At 45.7% G+C, this 23141-nt stretch overlaps 10 protein-coding genes across 10 annotated transcripts; 3 read left to right on the top strand and 7 right to left on the bottom strand. All coding sequences in view use genetic code 12, as the record gives it.

Annotated features, from left to right (window-relative positions):
* Positions 1-488: 488 nt before the first annotated feature.
* On the top strand, positions 489-4103 carry CXQ85_000928 (mRNA-binding protein; the record flags this gene model as incomplete). Its single annotated transcript, XM_025484655.1, has 1 exon — positions 489-4103. One exon carries the CDS (start codon positions 489-491, stop codon positions 4101-4103), a length of 3615 nt encoding a protein of 1204 aa, XP_025339586.1.
* A 175-nt stretch (positions 4104-4278) lies between these two features.
* Positions 4279-4680, top strand: CXQ85_000927 (mitochondrial 37S ribosomal protein bS16m; the record flags this gene model as incomplete). Its single annotated transcript, XM_025484654.1, has 1 exon — positions 4279-4680. The coding sequence occupies one exon, from the start codon at positions 4279-4281 to the stop codon at positions 4678-4680; it is 402 nt and encodes a 133-aa protein (XP_025339585.1).
* A 52-nt stretch (positions 4681-4732) lies between these two features.
* On the bottom strand, positions 4733-6298 carry CXQ85_000926 (uncharacterized protein; the record flags this gene model as incomplete). Its single annotated transcript, XM_025484653.1, has 2 exons — positions 4733-4752; positions 4840-6298. 2 exons carry the CDS (start codon positions 6296-6298, stop codon positions 4733-4735), a joined length of 1479 nt encoding a protein of 492 aa, XP_025339584.1.
* A 201-nt stretch (positions 6299-6499) lies between these two features.
* On the bottom strand, positions 6500-7432 carry RPP0 (60S ribosomal protein uL10; the record flags this gene model as incomplete). The annotated part of the gene is made up of 1 exon (XM_025484652.1): positions 6500-7432. The coding sequence occupies one exon, from the start codon at positions 7430-7432 to the stop codon at positions 6500-6502; it is 933 nt and encodes a 310-aa protein (XP_025339583.1).
* A 244-nt stretch (positions 7433-7676) lies between these two features.
* CXQ85_000924 (uncharacterized protein) lies at positions 7677-9788 on the bottom strand (the record flags this gene model as incomplete). The annotated part of the gene is made up of 1 exon (XM_025484651.1): positions 7677-9788. One exon carries the CDS (start codon positions 9786-9788, stop codon positions 7677-7679), a length of 2112 nt encoding a protein of 703 aa, XP_025339582.1.
* Positions 9789-11298: 1510 nt separating this feature from the next.
* On the bottom strand, positions 11299-12150 carry CXQ85_000923 (uncharacterized protein; the record flags this gene model as incomplete). Its single annotated transcript, XM_025484650.1, has 1 exon — positions 11299-12150. The coding sequence occupies one exon, from the start codon at positions 12148-12150 to the stop codon at positions 11299-11301; it is 852 nt and encodes a 283-aa protein (XP_025339581.1).
* Positions 12151-13740: 1590 nt separating this feature from the next.
* On the bottom strand, positions 13741-15141 carry CXQ85_000922 (uncharacterized protein; the record flags this gene model as incomplete). The annotated part of the gene is made up of 1 exon (XM_025484649.1): positions 13741-15141. The coding sequence occupies one exon, from the start codon at positions 15139-15141 to the stop codon at positions 13741-13743; it is 1401 nt and encodes a 466-aa protein (XP_025339580.1).
* A 201-nt stretch (positions 15142-15342) lies between these two features.
* Positions 15343-18669, bottom strand: VID21 (Vid21p; the record flags this gene model as incomplete). Its single annotated transcript, XM_025484648.1, has 1 exon — positions 15343-18669. The coding sequence occupies one exon, from the start codon at positions 18667-18669 to the stop codon at positions 15343-15345; it is 3327 nt and encodes a 1108-aa protein (XP_025339579.1).
* Positions 18670-19727: 1058 nt separating this feature from the next.
* On the top strand, positions 19728-21673 carry CXQ85_000920 (uncharacterized protein; the record flags this gene model as incomplete). Its single annotated transcript, XM_025484647.1, has 3 exons — positions 19728-20927; positions 21255-21466; positions 21568-21673. The coding sequence occupies 3 exons, from the start codon at positions 19728-19730 to the stop codon at positions 21671-21673; spliced, it is 1518 nt and encodes a 505-aa protein (XP_025339578.1).
* A 462-nt stretch (positions 21674-22135) lies between these two features.
* Positions 22136-22999, bottom strand: CXQ85_000919 (uncharacterized protein; the record flags this gene model as incomplete). The annotated part of the gene is made up of 1 exon (XM_025484646.1): positions 22136-22999. One exon carries the CDS (start codon positions 22997-22999, stop codon positions 22136-22138), a length of 864 nt encoding a protein of 287 aa, XP_025339577.1.
* Between the last annotated feature and the right edge of the window lie 142 nt (positions 23000-23141).

The raw sequence follows: 23141 nt of genomic DNA, 5'->3' as shown, positions 1-23141 counted from the left end.
CTCTATGTAATGGGACAGATTTGACTGGTGGAAAAAGTCGTGCGAAATGGTCATGTGACCCAGGTCGATAGTTTGCAACCACCTCCAAGAACCCAGGCAGAACATAGTCAAAGGAGTCGAGGGTGGTTGAGTTGTGATAAGAAGCTCAGTATTTATCTTATGTTTACAGTTTACTTACTTTTGTTGGAACTTGACTTGAAGTAAGTGGTACAACCGTAGAGTACCTGGTACACTCCACTACCAACTTTCCAAAGAGCCCAAGCTCTAACTCTTCCAGAAACTTACCGTTAGCTTTCCAAAGGAAGGGCCAAACTTCTTTCATCTCCTCCACCCACCCTGCCTTTAAAGTCTTTTGGTGGTTGCAAAATTCGTAGTTTCGCACGTGACTCCACTACGAAAAAATTCCCCTACCGCATCGCATCTCATCACACAGAGGCCCATACATAGGACTCTTTTCGACTCCAGATATACACCCAGAACCTCCAACTATGTCAGAAAACAATCCTGATGGAGGCATGTCTGTCGAGGCAGATATCCTCGAGGAGAAACTTGCCAAGATCAGAACGCAGGTCAATTCGAAACTTGAAAACCAGAAGAACTTAGCCCTCATCTTATCTGCTGTGGAAGAGAACATCGCAGAGCAGAATAACGACAAATCGCCTGTGGCATACTTTGTTTCGTTCCTTTCTTTGCTTGAACTGTCTGTTGTTGAAGATCAAATTGCTGATGCCAATGTTACAACTGCTGCTGCTTACTTCTTGGACCTTGTGGTTCCTGCTACTCCAGAGGCTCTTTTGAAACAGAAGTTTGCCCCAATTCTTGGAAAGTTGGCTCCAGTTTTGACAAACGAAGAAGCCGGTGCTCCACTTCTCAGATCGGCTGTGGGTGCTTTGGAAGGCTTGTTGTTGGCCCAGGATCATCACCTGTGGCTGTCTTCTGGAAATGTTTCACCAAAGAGAGCCCTTGTGGGTTTACTAGAATTAGCATTTGATCCACGTCCTAAGGTTAGAAAGAGAGCTCAGGAAGCTGTTCAGAAGATTCTTGCTAACCCTCCAGCATCTCCTTCCGCTACACATGTCGCTGCAGGCCTTTGTGGTGAATTGTCTTTGAAGAGATTATCTGGTCTCCTCTCTGAGGCCCCAAAGAGCAAAAGACCAGAAAAGAATAAGGAACTGAATGCCACGATTATTCACTGCTTGCAGCTTATAACTGCCATTACATCTGCTAACGCTTGGCCTGCTACTCACGTTGAGGCTCTTTGTGATGCTTTACTTGAAGTCTCCAAGACCTCTGACCAGTACTTGGTCACTTCTGCATTTGCTGCTTTCAACGGCTTGTTCGTGTCTATGACAAACGAAATCGATACCGAGAAGTTCACTCGTGTGCTCGATATCATTTTTGACTTGAAGCCTCCTGTGGACGATGCTCACTTGGCTGCTTCATGGCTTGCAGTTGTTGCAAAGGGTACTGAATGTTTCGCCAAGATTCTGCCTGAGCTTTCAGTCAAGATGATCCAGAAGCAGTTCCCTATAATTGCTGACTTCCTCGCTTCTGAAAACAAGGACATTTACACATCTGCTTCTCAGTGCATGATCGCTATCATCAGCGAAGGTTTACCAGACTCTCTTTTGCTTCAGCCAAACACTGAGTTTAACATTACTCCAGAGCTTTACGAAGAGGTGGACGATATGATCACCGCCGTCGTGGAGTTCATCGAGAAGGAGCTTCTTTCCATAAAGTACCAGCACGCTACCAGAGTGATCTTGGAGTTCTTGACGGCTGCTGTGATCAAGCTTAGGACAAGAGCTAACCCTGACTTCCTTTCAGTTCTTAGAGTTGTAGGTGAGTGGAGATCTAATGAGGACACCAACTTCCCTTACAACAAGGAAGCCGAGGACTTTATCGCAGCATGTATTTCTAGCATGGGCCCAGAGGCCGTCTTGAGCGAACTTCCGCTTAATCTTACTGGTTCTAACAACGGTGAACCAGGTAGAGCTTGGCTCTTACCTATCTTGAGAGACAATGTTCGTTTTGCATCTTTGCAAAACTTTAAGCAGAACATCTTGCCTCTTGCTTCTATTTTCGAAGAGAAGGTTTCTGCCGCTTCTAACAAGGAAGCCATGCATATCAAGATTTTCCAGACAATCATCGACCAGATTTGGTCCTTGCTTCCACACTTCTGTGACTTGCCAACTGACTTACGTACATCCTTCGACGACGAGTTTGCTGGTAACCTTAGTGACTTGCTTTACTCTAACGTTGACCTGAGAACTACCATTTGTCATGCATTGCGTCTTCTTGCCGAGTCTAACCTTGTCTACAGTAAGGGAGCGCTCTCTGATGATCCATTGATGATTCAGAACTTTGCCATTGAAGAAGCCCAGGAGAACTTGAAGTACTTGTCTACCAAGGCTAACAACCTTATCCTGGTTCTTTTCAACGTTTATGTCAACACTCTTGCTGAAGCTAGAGGTTTCATCTTGGAGACTATTGATATCTACTTGCAGATTATGCCAACTGATGAGTTGCAGAGCTTGTTGGACAAGGTGTTTGACCGTCTTCACACTGCCATCCAAATGGATGAGGCTGAACCACAGCAAAACCAAAAGAAAGATCAGCCACCACCACAAAGTGTATCGATGATGGATCTTGTGGTTGCCATGTCTAAGTATGCTCCAGAGGCTTCATACAACGGTCTTTTCAATGTGTTCGTCTTTGGCGTCAAGAGAGACAACAACGTGAACATCCAGAAGAGATCTTACAGAATCATTTCTAAGCTTAATGAATCTGAGTCTGGTCAAAACGCTATTAGGATGTTCATTTCAGACATTGAGAACGTTTTCATCGAGACTATCAGCTCTACGCATACATCCTCGAGAACTAGCAGATTGGCTGCTCTTCAAATTGTCATGGAGTTGCTTCCAGGCTCTGACTTGCATTTCATCCCAGCTATCTTGCAAGAGGTTATCATGTCTACCAAGGATGTTAACGAAAAGTCCCGTGAAGCTGCTTTCAACCTTTTGATCCAGATGGGTCGCAAGATGGCTGAAGGTGGTGTTATCAGAAACAGCATGGTCCCTGATTTCGGTGCTGATGCTGAAGATTCGCTGGCCAGTTTGACTGAATTCTTCACCATGGTCAGTGCTGGTTTGGCTTCCCAGAGTCAACATATGATCTCTGCCACCATCACAGCTCTCTCATGCTTGATGTTCGAGTTCAAGGACAGTTTGCCTCAGGAGACTTTGATCGAATTGGCTTCTACTGTTGAGTTGTTCTTGACGCATAACTCGAGAGAGATTGCCAAGTCTGCCATTGGTTTCGTCAAGGTCGAGGTTCTTTCTTTGCCTGAAGACCTTGTGCGTTCCAACTTGTCTGAGTTGTTGACCAAGTTGATGAGATGGTCTCACGAACACAGGGATCATTTCAAATCGAAGGTGAAGCACATTGTGGAGAGATTGGTGAGAAAGTTTGGTGTGGAAGAAATCGAGAAAGCCATGCCTGAAGAGGATAGAAAGCTTGTTGCCAACATCAGAAAGACGAGAAACAGAGCCAAGAGACAGAAGGATGCCGAAGAAGATGGCGAAGAGAAGCAAGGCAAGAAATTTATGTCTGCCTACGAGGAGGCTATCCACGATTCTGACTCTGAAGACGAAGAAGAGGATGACAAAAAGGCTAAGCCAGGTAAGAGAAATAAGGGCGGTGATATGTACATTTTGGAAGATGGCGAAGAGCCATTGAACTTGTTGGACCGTCAAACTTTGGCTCATATTTCCTCATCCAAGCCTAAGAAGTTCACCAAGCTGGACTTGAAGAAGCATGAAGTGGAGATGAGAAACGGTAAGGTTGTGTTCAAGGACGACAACGAGAAGGACCCATTGGCCAAGGAAGGTTCTGGTATTGATGCTTACTTGGATGCCGTGAAACAGGCTCCAGTGAGAGGCCAGAAGAACAAGTTGAAGTTCAAGAAGAACAAGAACGAGGACGACTGGTCAGATGATGAAGAGGATGCCAAACCAAAGCCTGCCAAGACCGGTAAGACTTTGGGTAAGGGTAACAGAATCGGTAAGCCAAAGCAGAAGTTCAAGGCCAGAAAGAAGCTTTGAACGAAATTGGCAACCGCAAAAAATATTGTACATTAGAATAATTTTCATTTTAGATAGATCCACCTCCAGAGTAGTAGTGCTGATGATAGTGCGCGAGCATACAGTGGTGAAAAAATTAGAACCTCAAGTCTCATTCTTCCATCACCAACACACAACCACAACTAAACCCACCATAATGCCAAGGCCTCCACTCAAAATCAGGCTAGCCAGATTCGGCAGAAGACACCAACCTTTGTACAATATCGTCGTGGCCCAAGCCAGAACCGCCAGAGACTCTGTACCCATGGAAGTCATCGGCACATACAACCCAGTGCCAATCCCACTCACGCCAGAAGAGCAGGCCAAGGGCGTGAAGCCATATAAGCATATCGAGTTGGACTTTGACAGATCGAAGTACTGGTTGGGTGTGGGAGCTGAGGTGACAGACCGTGTGAGCTTCCTTTTCAAGAGAGCTGGTTTACTTCCAGAGAACTGGCCCAAGCCAGCCAAGCTCAGCCAGCACATCCCAAAGCCAGTTGTCGAGGACATTCACACCGAGAGAGAAGAGCCAAAGCTGCTTTTCAGACAAAGAGATTGATTTCTTTGCTCATGCATCTTTTCAACATGTCTACCCAGACACTTGTAAATACTTAATGGAACGAGAGACCGACTGTGATTTGTAGAACCTAACGCCTCTTGTGGCGATGCCAGGGGAATATTCGACACTTCCAGCATCGTTTGGATTTCGGCCCTCGACGCAATATCTGGTCTTCGACCATCGCTCGAAGCTCTCTTACTTCGTGAGCCACTTCTTCATTCAAGCGGAACACTTTGAGGTAGGCTGGGTCTTCAGGTAAGTCTCTTCCAGCGTTATTGGAAGCAAAAAGTGCTGTTCGAGGACTGAGTTCTGAGCTCTTGCTTCCTGGAAGTGGGTCTCTATCGAGATAACAGTTGATGTTCTTCTGAGACGCCTTACGGAACGATTCTGGGTTCTTGGGCTGACTGATGGGAATGAAGTACTCTTTTTCATTCTGCTCTTCCGATTTTGACTGGCTCTCATCAAAGTACTTGACGAAATCAGGCGTTTCTTTCGACCTGAGCCTTTCTCTGCTGATGAAGTTGATATAATGGCCCTCTGGAAAGTTATCCGAGTCAACCACCCTTTTCACAACAGTACTTTCGTGTCTATCAGCAAGCTTCTCAATTAAAAGCTTATCGTCATAGATATCATTATAGATATCGATGTAAACTTGCAAGTAGTTGACTGTCTGAGAGACAGTGCACCAGCTTAGAGGATGACAAGGAAAAGAGCGGATCACAGAAAGGTACTGCTCTTGAATAAGATTACGCTGAGCATCAAAAAGAGCAGAATTGGCCTGGGTCTTTGCAAAAGTATTGATTCTCTGGAAATGACAAAGAAACTCGTCAAAGTACTCCAAGTCGAGAATATCCAACCCTTTGCAACGCATAAGACTCTTGAAGTAGATGAACACCGTCGCCGTAGGCACAGTATTATTAAGAATAGTGACAATTAGCTTTGTAACCATCCGCAGAGACTGGGACATCCATTCGTTCCACATGTTAAGAGGAGTATTGTTAGGACCGACGACCTTACCCAAGTCAAGACCAGTATTCTTGATCTGACCATTCAACGCCGTCTGCAACTTCCTAGCTACTGCGAGAAGAGTAGTGGTATGGAAGCTAGACAACCTTAACCCATGAGGACCATCCACACTGTGGTCGTCAGAAAGCACACCAGGGATCTTAAGCGGATTGGTGAACCCATACAAGAGATGCACCAACTCATGTACCTCCTTAATGATATGTTGGCTCACCACAAGCTCAGGCTTCTCCAGAATCTTCTTAAGAGCAGGAATAATAAGTCTAGAGATCAAAATCTCCGATTTCCTCAGAAGCTGCTGGATATAATGGGTATATGTGGTTCTGTCAATGCTCACACAGTGAAGAAGCAGCTCATAGATGGCACTCTTAAGGTTGGTAAGAACAGCTGGAATAGACTCGACATCTGAAAACCCACATTGCGCCAGGTAGGCAATAAGAGCCAACGAATTGCTCAATCGAGTATCGCCAAACGTACGCTGGTAGTGTCTGCCATTGGTAAGTGGAGAAGCACCTTCTGAGGCCAAGGTAGAGAGGGAGGTAGGCTCCACAGGATTGAAGTAAGGGTCTGGGGGACCAAAGAGGTCGTCAGACATTACAAAATTGCTACGAAAATGGAGGGTTAATACGAACCAAGAGGGGTATACCTGGGAAAGGTTGTAAAGGAGAGAAGGAGTATATGGCTGCAAATTAGTGCGAGAGTAGTGACAGGTATTTGTGGAGGTACTTTACTACAGGCACTACTCAGTTAGTGTTTCGCTAGACTGTTCTGTATTAAAGAGAGACTATATCTACACTTAATCGAACAAACCCATGCCCATGTCGTCGTCAGACTCCTCTTCCTCCTCAGCTGGAGCCTCCTCGGCAGCAGCAGACTCGGAAGCGGCACCGGCAGCTGGAGCAGCAGCGGCGTAAGCCTCTGGGTTAGCCAATCTGTCCTTGATGGCCTCGGAGCCCTCGAAGGTGTAGTCAGTGGCAATCGACACAGCCAAAACGTTCTTGTAGTGGTTGATGACGGAGTGACCGACAGATGGCAAGGTTGGGTAACCAACAGCCAAGGAGATAGAGGCGATGGTGTTGATGGCAGACACGAAGTGGCCAACCAACTCATCGTCAGTGATGTCCAAGATGGTAGCTGGGAACACCTGACCGTTGTCGTAAACCTGGACGACAGTCATACCGTAGGTGAATGGAGAGATGTTCAACAAGTTCAACAAAGCGGCTTCGGAAGGACCAACTCTGGTGCTGGCCTCAACGACCTTGACGTCAGAGACAATCTCAATGGTACCTCTGGCAATCTTGGTTGGGACACCCAAGGCCTGGAAGAAAGAGGTCTTACCTGGTTCCATACCAGTGTTACCGGCTGGAACGTAAACGTCCTTTGGAGCAATGGCACCGGCTCTGGCTGGAGCGGCAACGACGTTAGAGGTAACAGTCTCTCTGATGGTCTTCAAGTCACCGTTGGTGAAGATGAAACCAACGTTACCCTTGACGAAAGGCAACAACTTCTCGTACTCTGGCAATTCAGACAAGAAACCTCTAATGGCTCTTCTGACCATAGTGTTCTTACCCATCAAAACCTGAGCTTCACCTCTCAAGGCCTTTCTGATCTCGTGCATCTGCTGAGAGGAGACATTGTCGACACCAACAATGAAGATAGACTTGTATTCAGTCAACAACTCCTTCAACTTAGCGAAGTATTGAATCTTTTTGTCACGAGTGCCACCCATTTCGATTATATGTTTTTATTCGATAGGAATTTTAATGGTCCTCAAATAGATGAAGAAGAAATTGAACTTGGTGGTTCTGCAAAATCTTTTCGCCCAGTGCGAGTGCGACGAGCGATGAAAAATTCGTGCATATAAGCGTGCAAAATTTTGGGTTGAGCCCTAGCTGTGCGCACGTGAGTATATGCATCTCGGCTTTATCACTTTCACGGTTTTTCGCAGCCATTTAATCTGTCACTTCCTCGGCTCAACCACCCTGGATTATATTATCGATCTTAAAGTTACTGGCGGCCTGAGTTTGTTGCTGATGCTGTGGCTCCAGTTCACTGGTAACTCCAGTACCGTACACGTGTATTGGGAGACCACGGAAATTGTCCCAGCTTTGTAAAGTTGTAATCATCTCGTATAGCGCTTCTTGGGATGTCTGGTTCATCTTGTTGAAGCCAAATTGTTCATAGAGGGGGATTTCTGGAGATCTGATGTGTCTCAAGTAGGTCGCATCCAATGCTAAGTCTGTGAATGGATTGAAGAATGGAACATTGCTGGCATCTCCTCCATTGACCTGTTCAGTGAGGGAAGGTGACTTCTTGATGACATACTTGGTTATGTCCAGCTCGAGATCCAATCTGAGATTCATTTCAGGAATCCGACTCAAGAAGCTGTTGATCTGGACAAGCTTCTCCATAGCATTGATGGCATTGATATTTTGGTTGTCAGCCATATACTTGAGTAAAGCAGTAGCCTTATTGAGATTCTCATAATAAACACCTGCAACGGAAGCCATCACAAGAAGAAGGAGAGCAGACAATAAATGCTGACCGTCCCAAAAACCCAAGACAAAAAGCTTATTATACTCATAAAGCTTGAGAAGCGTCTCGACCGAACGCGCAGAAGAGGCAGCCACTGTTGCAATGGCATCCATAACCTTTTCTGGTTCACCGATGAGTGATCTGTTTCCCTTGTTGAGAATTAAGGAGAGTAGCGGCTTCGCTATAAGGATTGTCATTTGATTGTATCTCAAAAACAAGTTGGCAACATTTCTATCAGGCAGCGATATTATATTTACATGCTTGTAACTTGAAAGCGTGGGGATCTCAAACAGACTCTGTAAGTCATTAAGAGAGTTTATGATGTTCTTGATAAGGATCTTTTGGTTGAATTGTTCGGTGTTGATGTAGTTCATGGAAAAGGTTCTGATGCTAGGACCGTAAATCAAACGGTTATACTTGGCAATGAACTTCGCAAGGTGGACATTGGCTTCGAGGATTTCTGTGTTGAAATTATCATTAAGGTCCAACATTGGACTCTCATTTGGCAATGCAACGTCCGTATCGGTGTAGTCGATATAAGCAGGCATGTTCATCTTGGCAGCCCACAGAACGTCAATGACAAAGATGGACCACCAAAGTCTTTTTGTCTTTTCTTCAAAGATATGATGAGCACGTCTTTGTTCATCAGTAAATTGACGAGGAGTCGACATTTTCCTGTGGTAGCCGTTAGCCACAGCCGAGCGCACCGCCAAGCCGAAGTAGTTGTTGACAGTGTTGTAACGATTCAAGTTGCAAACGTACAAACCCAAGACAAGAGCGTTCTGGATAAATTGAACGGATATATCCTCGTGAGCCAAACTGAATAGCTTTGCTGCCGTGGAGTAGTACTCGATTCCGGGGAACTTGTGAGCTTCTCCGGTAGCGGCAGCGATCGAGGGAGGTAGCAGTTCCAAGGTCATATTCTTCATTTGCTCTCCGAAAGCCAAAAGGCCAAAGAAGTAGCTGAGCGATAAGGAAGGAATGTGTTCGTGGAGAGGCACGGACTCCAAGTTGGGGACCAGGAAGAACAGGTAAATGCGGTTCACCAAGGGATGTAGCGCCTCCAAATCAATAATATAGAACTCACGAGAGTAGGTCAGGCTCACAGCGTTAAGCAACTGCCATGTGTACTGCTGATCAGGTAGCTGGTGTCTGCAAAGTAACAAGAGCTTCAATGGCACCCGATCGTTCTCAGTATCGGGCAACAAGTACAGCTCAGGCATAGCAGCCATGCCACTAGACGTTCTTCGCTGAACCAAGGGCGAATCAAGCCTTGGAAACAGCAGATGCTGCTGATCAGAATACGACGCCTGGTACTTGGCCAAGTCCTCGAGCATCTTCACCTTCTCGTGTAGTTTATTAAGATCCGACTCCATAATGACGATCTTGCGGTCCCTCGACGGGTACACACACTGAGCTTCCTTGTTGACAGCCTTACAGTTGGCACAGGCCGGTTTCTCCCCCAGACACTTGATCTTGGAGAGCTTGCAGCGAGTACAAGCATAGTGGGAGCGTCCAAACACCTTGAGTGGCTTCGGTTTGTCGCTCATGGTGAGAGCCAGGGCACAGGGGCAGTCAAGCTTTAGGGCCACCTAGGAGAAACAAGGAATGGAGGTGGAAGTGGGAGTGGAAACAGCACGGTGGAAAGCGGCAAGTAAAAGGCCTTGCCTTTTTTTTTTTTTTTTTTTTTTTTTTTTTTTTACCCACACCGTAGTGTACGCAGCCGCTGGATGGGTATACGCACCGAACAAAAGATCTGGTACTGGGATCTGCCTTGATAACGGAGTTAGACCTTAATGCCCAGAAGGACAAGAACTGTAGACAAAGAAAAAGACGAAGAAAAGGTCAAAGAATAATAAACATAAAAAAAAGCCTACAAGAAAGCAGAACAAACGAGGGTTGTTCCACGCCCATTAGGCTTTTTAACTCGTCCTCTGCTCTGCGGCCAGCCTCTCCGATCTCGCCGTGTGGCTAAAGGCACACATTGCAGCCAAATCGGATTGGGCGATTCACATGCTATCACCAACCAGACGACGACGACCAAATAAGACAAAGAAAAGCACAGGCCAGCGGACTCCGGGAAAGTGGGCCGTGTTTGACACAAGTGCATTGTTTTCTGTAGTGTAACGTTGTGCGATGGAGAAAAGGAAAAAAAAGGAAGAGAGGTAGAACAAGTGAAAATTAATGGCTGCGAGGTTTTGATGAAAAAAAATAGTGAGGTGTTTCTGGGATTTAAGACACTTCCATGGTATATATATACCAGGCAGGCGAAGTAATCCCTAAGCCTTCACCCTTTACCCCTTCAATCATAGCGATCTCCACCGATCATTCTAACTCAAAGCACCCAAACCACCCAAATCACAAATCCAACAAACAACAACCGCCCAGCCGGGATCCATTTGGGGCTCCACTTACGAACTTCTCGCGGAAACGCCCCTATTGCTGCACAGTAACGTAGCGTCGCCAAGCTGGCGCTGGCGCTGGCGCCAGCAGTGCCAGTCCCGTAAGACCATGCTATTGTTTATGTTTTCTGCAACTGCCTCTGCCAATACCGTTTTCTCGTAGTTTTAAGGTTTTTTTGCCGTTTGGCTGCAACGCACCGTCTCGCCTAGCAGTGGGTGAATATTTTTCGCTACCAGTGTTCTGCATCTCGGCTGCGAAATAGGACCCTGAAAGAGACACTTGAGTCATGGGAACAAGGGCCAATAAAACCTTATTTCGGGTGGGTTTTTGATTGTTCGTGTAGTTGGAGCTGCTGCGTTGTGAGATACGGTTTTCGTCACACGAGACGAAGTTTGCAGAGGGAGATGGACACTAGTGGTCTACTACATGGCAAATGCAACACTACCGCACCAGGGCGTCTCTCAATGTAACCTCCAATCTCGTTGTTGGTTGCCAGTTACAGAATACCAATAGACTCTACGCTCGATTTTCGTAATTGGATCGAGTGGTCTGATTTCAACAATACCGCCGCTCGGACCCCAACCCATTTAAACCATACAGCGTGGGGACCACTCTACCCTTTGTTCACTGAAAAACGAGCGTACCATTCATATATATTTACACAGAGAAAACCTCAATAGTGGCCTTGTTCTTGTTCTTGGCAGTAACAACACAGTACGAGGCGCCAAGCGACTTGCCGGTATCCTTACCGTTAATGCCATTGTATCCATCCTTGGAAGGATCGATCTCGCAGTCCAAGCCGTTGCATTCACCATCGGCACAAGTAACACGAACGCCAAACAGAGGCTTGTCTTTAAAGTCATCAATGTACTTAGGGTTCCAGCCAATCTTGACATAGGTGTTTCCCGAAGAGTCCGTGTTGGCACCAGCCACGTATGGAGCCCAGTTACCCTGGGCCTTGTCCTTGGTACCCCACACACATCCGTCGTCGGTGGAAACTCCCAATGGGTTGATGTAGTAGTGAGCAGCCGAGGATGCGTAGTAGTCTTCATCAGGAACAGCTAGCGTACGGGTGTTGCCTCCGTCAACGTCGGTGGGGATCAACATGGCTTCGTTACCTGGCAACACAGTTTGGCAGAAGGCAACGTTCTTGTTGGCCTTGTTGTTCACCTCCACGGTACCAGTACCGTTGACACAAAGGTCTTTATCAGAAAATGGTTTTTCAAGTTCACCATCGTCGTTACAGAAGTAACCACCGTTCATAGAAGAACCAGTGGTGTAACTCTTGGCAGATTTGTCCCACTGGGCCATCAACTGGCCTGGAGGACAAGCGTAAGGACAGTAAGAACCAGCCGTGCACTTCTGGTCTGGCGAAAGGGCCCAACCAGCATTGCTCTTGCTGGAAGTAACGGACACAAGGCCCTTGTTATCTGGGAATTTGCATGTAGTCTCTCTCTTAGTTGGAGCGGCGGCAACGAGGGCAGCGAAAAGAATGGTTGCAAATTGCATCTTTGCGAAGTTAGTGAATGTATGGGTATCGAAAGGAAGGATTGGAATATATTGCCGCTGGCAGGAAGGAAGGACCGTTAACTGTAAGAGAAGGAAGTTAACCAGGTGGAGAGAGACGAAGGAATGAACGACTTTGTTGGAGAAAAGAAAGAGAAAGTGGTGGGAGGTTGTCCTGCTTTATAGTTTTTCCATCTGACACATTTTGCAGCCAAAATAGGCAGTGTAATGGCGATGCCCCAGTGGCTAGTAAATGCACGGCCAGTGAACACCAGCTCAGCATATTCCAGACTCCCGATTTGGTCTAGACTAGATGGTCTGGAGGTGTTTTGCATCTATGCCCATGGTTAGCTGTTGCATATTGAAAGTAGGCAGCCTTGCCTGAACAAAAAAAAAAAAAAAAAAAAAAACGGCCTGTCCCTGCACTTCTTCCCATCGAACGCTCCAAGCCGAGGGTCAGGAACAAATCAGATCGGATTATTTCCTAAAAGGCGACGTTGCAGGCTTAGACAAAATAATAAATCACACTTGAAACCCTCCATCTCCCATCAGGTGTCTAGACCACCTTCTTGACATGTATGTACCTGGCGCCAATACAGCATCCTCGGTGTTGCGAAACCGAAGTCCACCCAGGCAACTAAGGTGGCCTGCTGCTGCATTGTTGGTTCCTATTCGCACCCGCCTTAAACCGTCTATATATCGACAGTGGGCCACTTTGCTGGAGTTTGCTCCAGAATGGCTGTTCTAGACTTCTAGGGGTACCTACTTTGTGTTTTTTTATTTGCCAATGGAGGCCTACTTTGGTGAACCTTCATAGTAGTAGAATGTCTTTTTTCTTCAAGCCAGGACTGCCTAAGCCTGGGCCTGTGAAAGGGAGACACATACCAGTGGTGTTCTAGATTCGCTGTGCCTCGTTTAAGGAAAATGTGTTTTATGTGGTACTTTATTTTTCTGGTGTTTCACCGAATTGCTTTCTTTTTTGGCTTATATTCCGTATTGGTGCTTGGTTGTTCCAGACTTGTCGGATGGTGAAGGGCATTTTTCCTGATTAGTGCTTAATTACTGGCAGTAGCGAGAAAAAGAAACCTGGACGAGAGTGAAAAAAAAAAAGTGCCAAAACGGCTCATCCCTCCATGCACTACCTTTACCTCTCCATACTACTGCTTCCTTAATGTCCCTACCCCAAACGGTGAAAACCAACTTGGTCCATTATAACCAATGGACAGATGTAGAAGAGGTGGCGTGTGGAGAGTCAATCCTACTATGCGGGTTTCCTCCAGACAAACTCGATGAAAGAGATCCACCGTCCAAGAAGGAATGGGTGGTTCCTCGTTCGATGGCTGACCTGCTGGTGACAAACAAACAAATCCAGCAATGGTTTGTGGATATCGCCCTGGTGGAGGCCAGACCCTCACGTGTGACTTTGGCTTTAGTCAATGGCGACGGGACGGTGGTGTTCTACTTTGTGCACGATGGGATTGTCAAGCCCAGACAGAACTGAGCTCAATGGAGAGCGGATTGTTTAAGTTGATGTGGGTACCTCCCTACCACACACTGTCTATTAAGTATTACATTGTCACTTCCTTTGTGACGTTAGATGCTAGGGGTGCCTCCTCCCTCTTCTGAATCGGTGCCATATCCGTTCAATCTCCTCACCGATGCAGCGTCTCCTGACTCGGTGCTAGTATCATCCTCATCCCCATGAACGCCTCTGTCCCGTTTTCTGCCGCGAAACACAAGCTTGCTTTTGATAACTGAGGCATTAGAGCTCACACTTTTACGGGTCCACCTAGTGCCCGTATCGCTCGTGCCTGTGCTGCTGCGCGAGATCCGCTGTGCATTTAGCTCGTTCATGGATGTATTCAGCCTTTGGTAGGCGTCGATCTCTTCTTCCTCGGTATCTTCGTCGTCTTGCTCTATGTCGGCAAAGAGCTCGCTTCGTGTTCCAGATCGTGTGCTGCGTCCACCACCTTGCAGATAATGCCTGCCATGTCCATAATACGGCGAGAGAAGTGTGTCGGTGCCAAACGATGATCTGCTGACGCTATTTTTGTACGCTTGCAAAGGTGTGTTGTTCTGAGGCTCGTCTACCTGGATTTGAAGTCTGTTGGAGTGGAATGAAAGCGAAAGCTTCTCGAAAAGCGAAAGAAACTGCACCAAGTCCAGTTCTTTCACCAATTCTGGTCCGAACTTAAGCTTCTCGTATAGTTTAATCATTAACCTCACTTCTGGTAATCTCGAGCGATCGATCTCCCCCTTTTCTATTAAGATCTTTGCCATAGATAATGCGATCTCCCTGAAAGAATAGCACTCAGGGATGTCAAACTTGGTCAAGGCCATGCCATCGAACTTGATTTGCATCCCAAGCGTATCGAGGATCTCTTCGTATGAGCAATCTGGCGGTAAGTGCGTGCCTTCGTTCGGGAACCCCATGGTGATGTTTCTTTTCTGGATGTACTCGGGAGGGGACGCTCCTGGGAAGTTGATAATCTCATTCTTGTTGTACAAGGGTCCAGCCCTGATCTTGATGTCTCCCAAGCAGCGTCGAAGGGTTCCCTCAATGTATCGGCGAACGCTTGATGGAAGATCGTTCTTCTCTAGCGGAATGTAGACTGATTTCGAAGGAATTTGATTCAAACTGACTCTCGTCTGGTAAAGTCTCAGGAAATAAATAATTAAGCAAAAGAACAAAAACAAAGCGCATGCCATGATGACAATAAACGTCTTAAGCCATGTCGAGGGAGCTCCCCACGTTTGAACGATGATATCTAATGGCGTGACCAAGATAAATGCAAAAGTAAGAATCATAAATATGATCAATGAAATGGAATAAAGCCACCGAAGTATCCTTTTCGGTAGTCTAGAAGCATCAGAGAACCCCAGCTCCCTAACAAACCGAGACCTCCTGGGCCGATCTGAAGAGACCGTTTGAGTTTCCGGGTTCTCTGAGATGCTCTCTGGTCTGCGAGAGCGATTTCGGAACCGTAGGGTCATTTGAGGTTCATATGCAATAGGGGAAAGCTCGGATGGTGATGTAGTAAGTGAGAGTTGGTGATGTTGATAATGGAGTCGCACTACTGCGCACCAGCATCCCTTCCTGGCTGCGAAAAACTACAATAACCTTTGAAGGTTACATATTACTTGGTCGTAAATCGTTATTGACTGCCTAGACACTTTCAGGATCGGTTGCGTGATTTATTGGGCCAGATCTTCGCTGCCGTTGCTTTTGCTGCTGCTGCTGCGCCCTCCTGTTCCTGATAACTTACCATAGTTCTTTTGCTGAGCAGCTTGTCTTCCCTTGGTGGTGGTAGGAGTTGGGGAAGTTCCCACAGCGGGGCTGTTCATTCCTTGCACATACGACGAAGATGGCTGGTTTTGCATCATGAGCTTCTTGCGTTCTTCGTATTGGAGTTTGGACAACTTTTGTGCATCCATCTCCTTTTCGGCCATTCTCTGGCGCTGGAGATGTGCTTGTCTAGCCAGACCCAAGTTTTGCTGCACTGATGAAGACATGGTTGTGGGTGACCTCGAGGAGCCTTGTTGTTGTTGGCCTTGCTGTTGTTGAGGCTGCAGCGGTTGTTGCAGTTGCTGTAAACGGTTCTGCTGTTGTTGCTGAAGATTAGCCAAGTATGAAGCGGCAAGCTTAGTAACCTGTTCCTTCGTCAAATTAGGATTTTTCTGCTGAATGGAATTGATGATAGCAGACACTTGAGCTGGAGCAAATTGCATACGCTTAGGAGCAGTACCGGTCCTCTTTGCTTGTGCCATAGCCGCTTGCGAGGAAGCAGGACTACCAGCTCCACTAGCCGTTCCAACATTACCCTGTCCCGCAGTATAGTTCTGGCCGGCTGCCAGTTGGCCCGAAGGATATCCTTGGACCCTTCTTCCCTGCGCAGATGTTCCTTGAAGGCTGGCCATATTGGTGCTGCCAGTGTTGCCAACACCTCCTCCAGCCTGGTTCTGCTGTTGCATCATTCTCCTCTGCTTTTGAAGCTGGACAAGCTGTTGAATCTGTTCCTTGGTATATGGAGTTCCGTTCGGTGTTGTGGGTCTCTTCATGTTACCAATGAGAGAGGCTGGCTGACCCAGTGACTGCTGCGGAATTTGCAGCAGACTGCCAGTGGGACCGACTGTCTGAGGTCTCGACAAGGTAGCAGGGTTGCCAGAGATGGTACCGCCTTGAGCTCTTTGTTGCATGCCTTGTAACTGAGAAGGAGCTTGAGACATACGCCTCTGAGGAACACCTGCTGCTGCTGCGACCGCTGCGCTATGAGCTTGGTCGCGCTGTTGTTGGCTTGTCTTTTGAGGCAAACCTTGTTGCTGAACAGCTGGTGAAGAACCTTGAGAGCCCTTTTGCAGCTGAGACACAGCATTTATCATTCTAGCACGAGTAGCTTCCTGGTTTCTATGCGACTCTTGCTTAGCTCTATCTCTATCAAACTTAAGATCCAGAAGCTCTGCAGGAGAAAGGGTATCATCATTGGCACGGCCACCATTTGCAGCATTTTGAACACCATAATCACTAGAGCTATTGGCAGATCTTCTATGGTTGATTTTAGCGAGCGCCAGCTCACGCTTTCTCATGGTCTTCCTCATGGCATCAAACATGGACGCCCATCTCAATTTGCGATGACCCCTTTGAATAGATTCGTTACCCACACCCAAAGGAGAGATTCTTCTCTTTGTAGTCAGCTGGGCCTTGTGGGCATGCTCAAGCCACTGCTGCGCTGGGTAGGCGTTGATGCCTTTCATGTCCGAGAATTGGAACTTCTCGTTAAGTTGAATATATCTTTCAAAACACTGCCAAGGAGTCCTTCTTTCTATGTTGGACTCGTATCTCTTGAGCGTTGCTGAATGCGATGTGAGGTTAGCAGCAATGAGATCCCAGTTAAAACAATACTCAGCGACATAGTGGATAAGGTACATGTCGTCCTGAGGGAGCCAAATGGTTGGTGATCTGTATTCGATGTTTCTCACAAGCGGTGGCTTTGGTGGACGCAAATAATTGAAGCGACGATGTGGTTGAACGCCAAAGAGACCCTTCTGGTATTCAGGAGGACCAGAGGCTTTCGAGCTCCCGATTTCAGAACCTTTGCTATCCTTCAAAATAATTTTGAACCAGCCGTCTTCCTCATCCATCGGATAAAGCATTCTCGAAACGGGCATGATGGAGTTTTCGTTCAGTTTATTAGGACTCTGTGGGTTTTCACTGCCATCGAAAGCGCTGAATCTAGGCAAGTTACGAACAATCGATTGATCGATCTTTCGAAGGTCGCCAATATTAGCATGTGTCTTCAATGCAGCGTTATCGACGGTCGAGATGTCAGCTTCCTCAAGCTCCTCCTTGGAGAAATTAGGAAGTTCCCGAACGGGGATCTCGGTCGAAGGATCAGGTCTTTTGAGGAGCTCGCTTATATCGATCGAATCAGCTTCTTCGGTATCTTCTTCTCTCATGCCTTCAAACTTTTCCGCCGAGGCGGACTCTTTCTCATCTTCATCAGCATTCTCATCGGCTGTTTTCGAGGTTTCCACTTCTTCCATTATTTGATCAACGACTTCCGTCTTTTCGTTTGTGCCATCTGTGACTGGAAGTGGAGCACCCTCTTCTAGATGTTTAATTGGGGCACGCTTAATGCACATTACTTTACCGTATGCCCAATAATCTTGAATACCTTGGGCAATGGTGAAGCAGCAGGCTTTCTTAAATTTCGAAGATTCTTTGAAGTCAGCAGATAGCCATTTGCTTTCGTCTATTAGAATATCCCATGAATGCGGCTTGGATTTCTTGTTCTTCTTGGAATAAACGTATGGATCGTAGTACCTGATCGGCTGCCTCAAAGACCATTTCTTTTGCCTTTTGAGTTCTTCTATACGTGCATAAAGAACGCCTATCTTACCTTCGAGAAGGGCCAGCTCGAAGTTATCAGTCATTAATGTTTTGTGGGACCCAGGAAGTAACTTGATAAGCGGAAGAGTCTGGGTTAAATAGTAGAGTTCAGCAAGCGAAGACACCGCATGAACCTCAGTTGGAAAGTTTTCAGGAACCAGAAGAACATCTAGATCCAGAATGTTCTTGTTCAAGAAATCATTTGTCTGTTCGTCTAGTGCTTCTATGGGCGTTTTAAGGGAAGTAACAGCCAGTTTCGCTTTCTTCAGCTTATTGTCAGCTGGCATCAATCGACTTGGGTAATCCATAAGGCTTGTCTTTCTGCTTTTCACAGCCCTCTCCAAATCAGGAGAATCTGCCAGTCTCTTCAAGTGTTCAGGCTGAAAGAGCTCACTTTGCAAGGCTATCTCCAATTCATGCTTTAAAGTTTCGGTATCAGTGACGTATGGAAGCGAACTAACCAGCAAGGGTTCATTCTTTGAGATGTCGTTGGCATTGTAGAAGTCATGAGCTACTTGTGATGTGTTTCTTGCCTTGAAGGCTTCAAGTGACTGGAGGGGGTTTGAAAACAAGTATAGTAACTCCCTGAGCTTTCGAGACCTTGTTTGTTCGATCTTCAGGCGCTCAGATGCCATATTATTGTGGGGTTTGGAGCTTGGAAATCGGGGACTAAGATGTTTATAGTAGTGTGAATCGACTTCGAATGTGTGAAAATCACGTGTTGGTAACGTGCATATCATGTGACCGTGCATCGAATTGCAGTCTGGTCCTTCTGGGCTTACCCAGGGAACACTAGACTAGGTATTCTGAAATTTTTGGTATTTATCTTTACTATAGAAACTTGGAAGGTTTCTTTTCGTTAAATTACAGCGATCTCTGTACTGTAAGAGGTCTAGTTCTCAACATAAGGTTAACCAAAGACCTTTATTACATACCGAGGCAAAGATACTAATCAGTGTATTGACAAATATTACGAAGGTAAATATAAGTCGTTTATGATGTAATGCTTCACATTTGGTAGGTAATTGAATCTTTGCAAGTCACTTACTTATATCTGGTGTACGGGTGTATTGTACCTACTAGTTTGAGGCGGTTACTTAGTTTCAGCCCAGAGTGACAAAGTACCAGCAAGGTCTAAGGTCCAATGTTTGTTTCTCATGCTACCAAAATGTTCTCCTTGTGATAATATAGTATCCATTGAACACCGATAGAACCATCACCCTTCTCTGGCAGCTATGTAGAGACGAGGTGAGACATTGATAATCTGTACCACCAGAATGCCACTAAATGATATGCGAATGCCTTTTCTTAAAAAGAGTACCGGCTAAAAGGCTATTGCTGATTGCTTGGAGAAATACAGTTTACAAAAGAGAGAGGGCGCTGCGTTCTCAGCGACCTAAATAATGATCTGGGTGATGGGACTAAGGATATGCTTTTTTGCTTGGATGATAAGTTGACTCAAACTAAATAGTGTGGGCTCGGGTTTCTTTTCCTGACTGGCTGTTGGATTGATAATGACGTGGATTAATGGGGCCCGTAACTGACAAATTATCTGGGCGTGTCGCTCTTATACTTCCATGGCAAGTCGTAAACATATCATAGCTTGCAATTTTCGGAAAGGAAGGCCCAAGGTTTGGATTGCACCAAAGGTATAAAGTGTGCCATTTCTATTGATCAATTTCAAGTTTACATCATGACTGAAGAGATTATTGATTCTTTCTTTGTGTTGGAGAAACATGACGTTTACGATAAAGAAGTAGATGCGTCCTCGCCTGTCTTCAAATGCATTAAAGCGCACACAAAGAACTACGTATCACACTTTACGACAGTTGTCAGTTGTGATGGGCTTTGCTACTACGTTTCCGTGATTCGTATCAGGAAGTTAAATGGGACAGAGAAGTTGGAGGGTGATGCCGAACATCTGAGGGACATTAATAGTTCGTTGCTCAATCATCTTGTTCCAAAGATTTGCCAGGAACCGAGTATACCTGATAAAGACGACAAAGGCACAGTAAGATACTTGGCCACCTTGCCCAAGGACCTGAAAAAGACTTACGCCAATTGCTACTTCACTTGGGGCAAAAATATGATCTGTAGTGTTACAGATGTTGGACCGAGCATGATTCGTTTTGATCTGAGAAGATTTGAGAGCAGCGGGCATCATATTCTTGATGATAAGTCTATTGTGTATTTCGAGGCAACATTTGTTGGCGAAGAAAAAATTGCACAGCCATCAGGGAGTCATATTATCTTGCCTGGGATGTTGTTAGGTGATTTTTTAAATCTACGCTTAACACTTAGTCCAGGCTCTACCGGAAGCAGCGATACAATGGAGTTGTTTTTGGAGCTGCTTCATATTACATTAGTTGAAAGGACTGCTATTCTGCTGAATGAAAGTGGGTTCCCAATGAGGTTTGGCACTCCTAACATCTGTCGCAGGCCTATTGTTAGACATGTTGGGCTCAGTACTCCCATCTTTGGGGCATCCCAGAATTATGGCTCCAGCTGGCAAGATTTCTGGCTGTTTAATGTCCCATCCCATATGTATAACTGCCGCTTCCCATCGATCGAGGTCACACTGTTCTCCAATAACTTTATACGACACTATTTTCTAGAGATTGAAGTGATGCTTCGATGTAAAGGGCAAAAATTCAGAGTTATTGTACACCAGATTATTAATGTTGCAGCTGAAGATTTCTTCGACATCGTGGAATGGTCACCACCAGAGAATTCACATTACGCCGCGGCCTCTGAAGAGCATTCTTTGACTGACTTTAGCGGCTTGTTGGAAATCCCTAAGGTATTGGCTTCCTGCTCGGCAAAGAATAATTTACACTACGAACATTGCTTGACTGCTTGTTCGACAGGATCTTCTATTTTGGCTGATTTCTCAGTCATTATGGGATTTTCTCAGAAAACTCGGCATAAAATAAAAAGGGGACTTCTTCAAAGGATACAAGGTAATAGTTCTGTATTTGCGAGGAGTCCGGCTCGTGCACTGGGATTCGTCATTCTCTGTGAAGTCATGTTTAGTAATGAGTTCAAAACACATCGATCATTGGACCCTCAATATCTTTATGGCGGCATGTTTTGGCACTTCAAATCCCAAAAATTCCATTATCCATTAATTTATACACGAGGTCGTCATGAAATCGTCCATCACATCGCCTCAACAAGCGATGTACTCCAAGAAATCTATGTGTGCTTTAAGCCACACAAGCAATTCAAATTGCTTGATGGAGCGAGTGTTGTTCTTCCCGGTATGTTATTTTCCAGTTTTACCAATGCCGAGCTCACAATTAAAGATAGCGATGAGCAGGTACCGACTGATGTCTCTATTGAACGCATCCAGGTCAAAATTAAAGAGAAAGTTTGTTTCGTTTACCCTTCGAAGGAAAACTCTTCAAAGATAGTATTCGAAGAAACTGTTGAGTTCCCCTGTGCACGGGAAGTTGGGAATTTTCGGACTCTATCCGGTGGCGTTTTACCATACAACGTTTTTACATCCCTACCTAATTTCAAAGTTCCCACAGTTCCACCTACAACTTGCTTTGGGACGTTTTTGAGATTATACAGTCTTTCATTTATTGTATCAGTGTATCATGTGGATACGAAGGAGTCGAGATCATTGACCGGTGAAATTCTAATTGACATAGCTACCAGATCCACGGGATCTATCGCAACTACATCTCCACCAGAGTACACGCGATGAAAACCAGCAGAGTTAGCTCAAAAATTCTAGGACTATTCGACATGGGCGTAGCTTCTTTTAGCCATATCACTCTATCTTTTTTTCAATATTACACTTCCTTGAACGGGTCAACGTCGAAAGACGATAGCATCGAATTGGCTTGGTAAGTACCAGTCTCTGCCAAATTCGATTGCACCCTGTGCAATCGGGAGGCCGATGGTTTTTCTACAGCTTTCACCTAAGCAAGTAGCGATTAGTTTCTAAAATATCCTGAACCATTTTGATGATAAAATTGCATGAGTTGATGTCAGGAAGGTATGTAGTATCTTGCAGCCTGTCGGGATCTTTCCTCCTTTTTTTCTTTTTTTTTTTTTTTTTTTTTTTTTTTCGAATCGTAGAAATCTAAAACTTCATCGAGGAAGTATCAGGCTTTGCACTAACGTGAACCCCTGTAAATGCCTGACATAACCGAAAATAATCGAAGCCAACAGTAAATGAATTAAAGTGGTATTAACCACGTTCACTGGTACAGTGAAGAACGCTGCAATCGTTAGTCCTAGCATTGCAATGATAAACGAACCCAAAACGCCTCTTTCGAGTAGCGTTGATACGAAGACAGGGTTGCTTTCTTCCTGAATCCGCCGGACGAGTATTTCAATGGGTTCGAAAAGATACATTAGTACACCGAGGTGAATAACGAACAATCCGACGCTAATCGTAGCGTTTACTTCAGTAAGACCGCGCGTGCAAACTGTCATGATAATCCACACAAAGAAAGTCACAAGTAGCAAATAGTTCATGAGGTAAAGATAACACACCGTGGGAGAGGGCAAGAAATTCCACCATGTATTACCAGTCGAGTCTGCTCTGGCGTAAGCTTCAGCAATACCATTAGCAAAACCTTCACCAAAAATTTTTATCTTACTGAGGCCATCACTGCCGAAGGATCTAACGAAAGCGTCACCAATTGCGTTACCAATTGCATTACTGAATGTATTGCCGTTACCATGGACGGTAGCATTGGCGATGGAATTGGCGATGGCGATGGCCTTAGCATTATCATCGACGCCAAGACTTGTCGTTACATGTAATTCTAATCCATTGGACTCTCGAGCAGGATCCTCATTTGACCAAAACGAAAAGAAGGACAAGCACTTTCTTAAAGTGTTGAGCGGACCATAGCCGCTAGAGCTGCAGTTATTACAATCGCTCTTCTCCTGGTATTGCTGTGTTTTATTCACAGTCAGCGGATCACCCCAAAGGATTTCAAACATACTAATTGAGTGGAGTAGGAAGAAACTGGATGCATTTGTGATAGCCGCGAGGCCTGGTTGTATGTTGATAGACTGCAGATAACCAACCGTTGATCTGGGGAAAACCAGCTAAACGGTAGACTCAAACAGTCAAAATCCTCTT

The sequence above is a fragment of the Candidozyma haemuli genome (assembly GCF_002926055.2).
Source record: "Candidozyma haemuli strain B11899 chromosome Unknown B_2014730914, whole genome shotgun sequence".
In the NCBI taxonomy this organism is placed as follows: domain Eukaryota; kingdom Fungi; phylum Ascomycota; class Pichiomycetes; order Serinales; family Metschnikowiaceae; genus Candidozyma; species Candidozyma haemuli.
The sequence above is the reverse complement of the archived record's forward strand: the minus strand, read 5'-3'. Positions and strand labels throughout refer to the sequence as shown.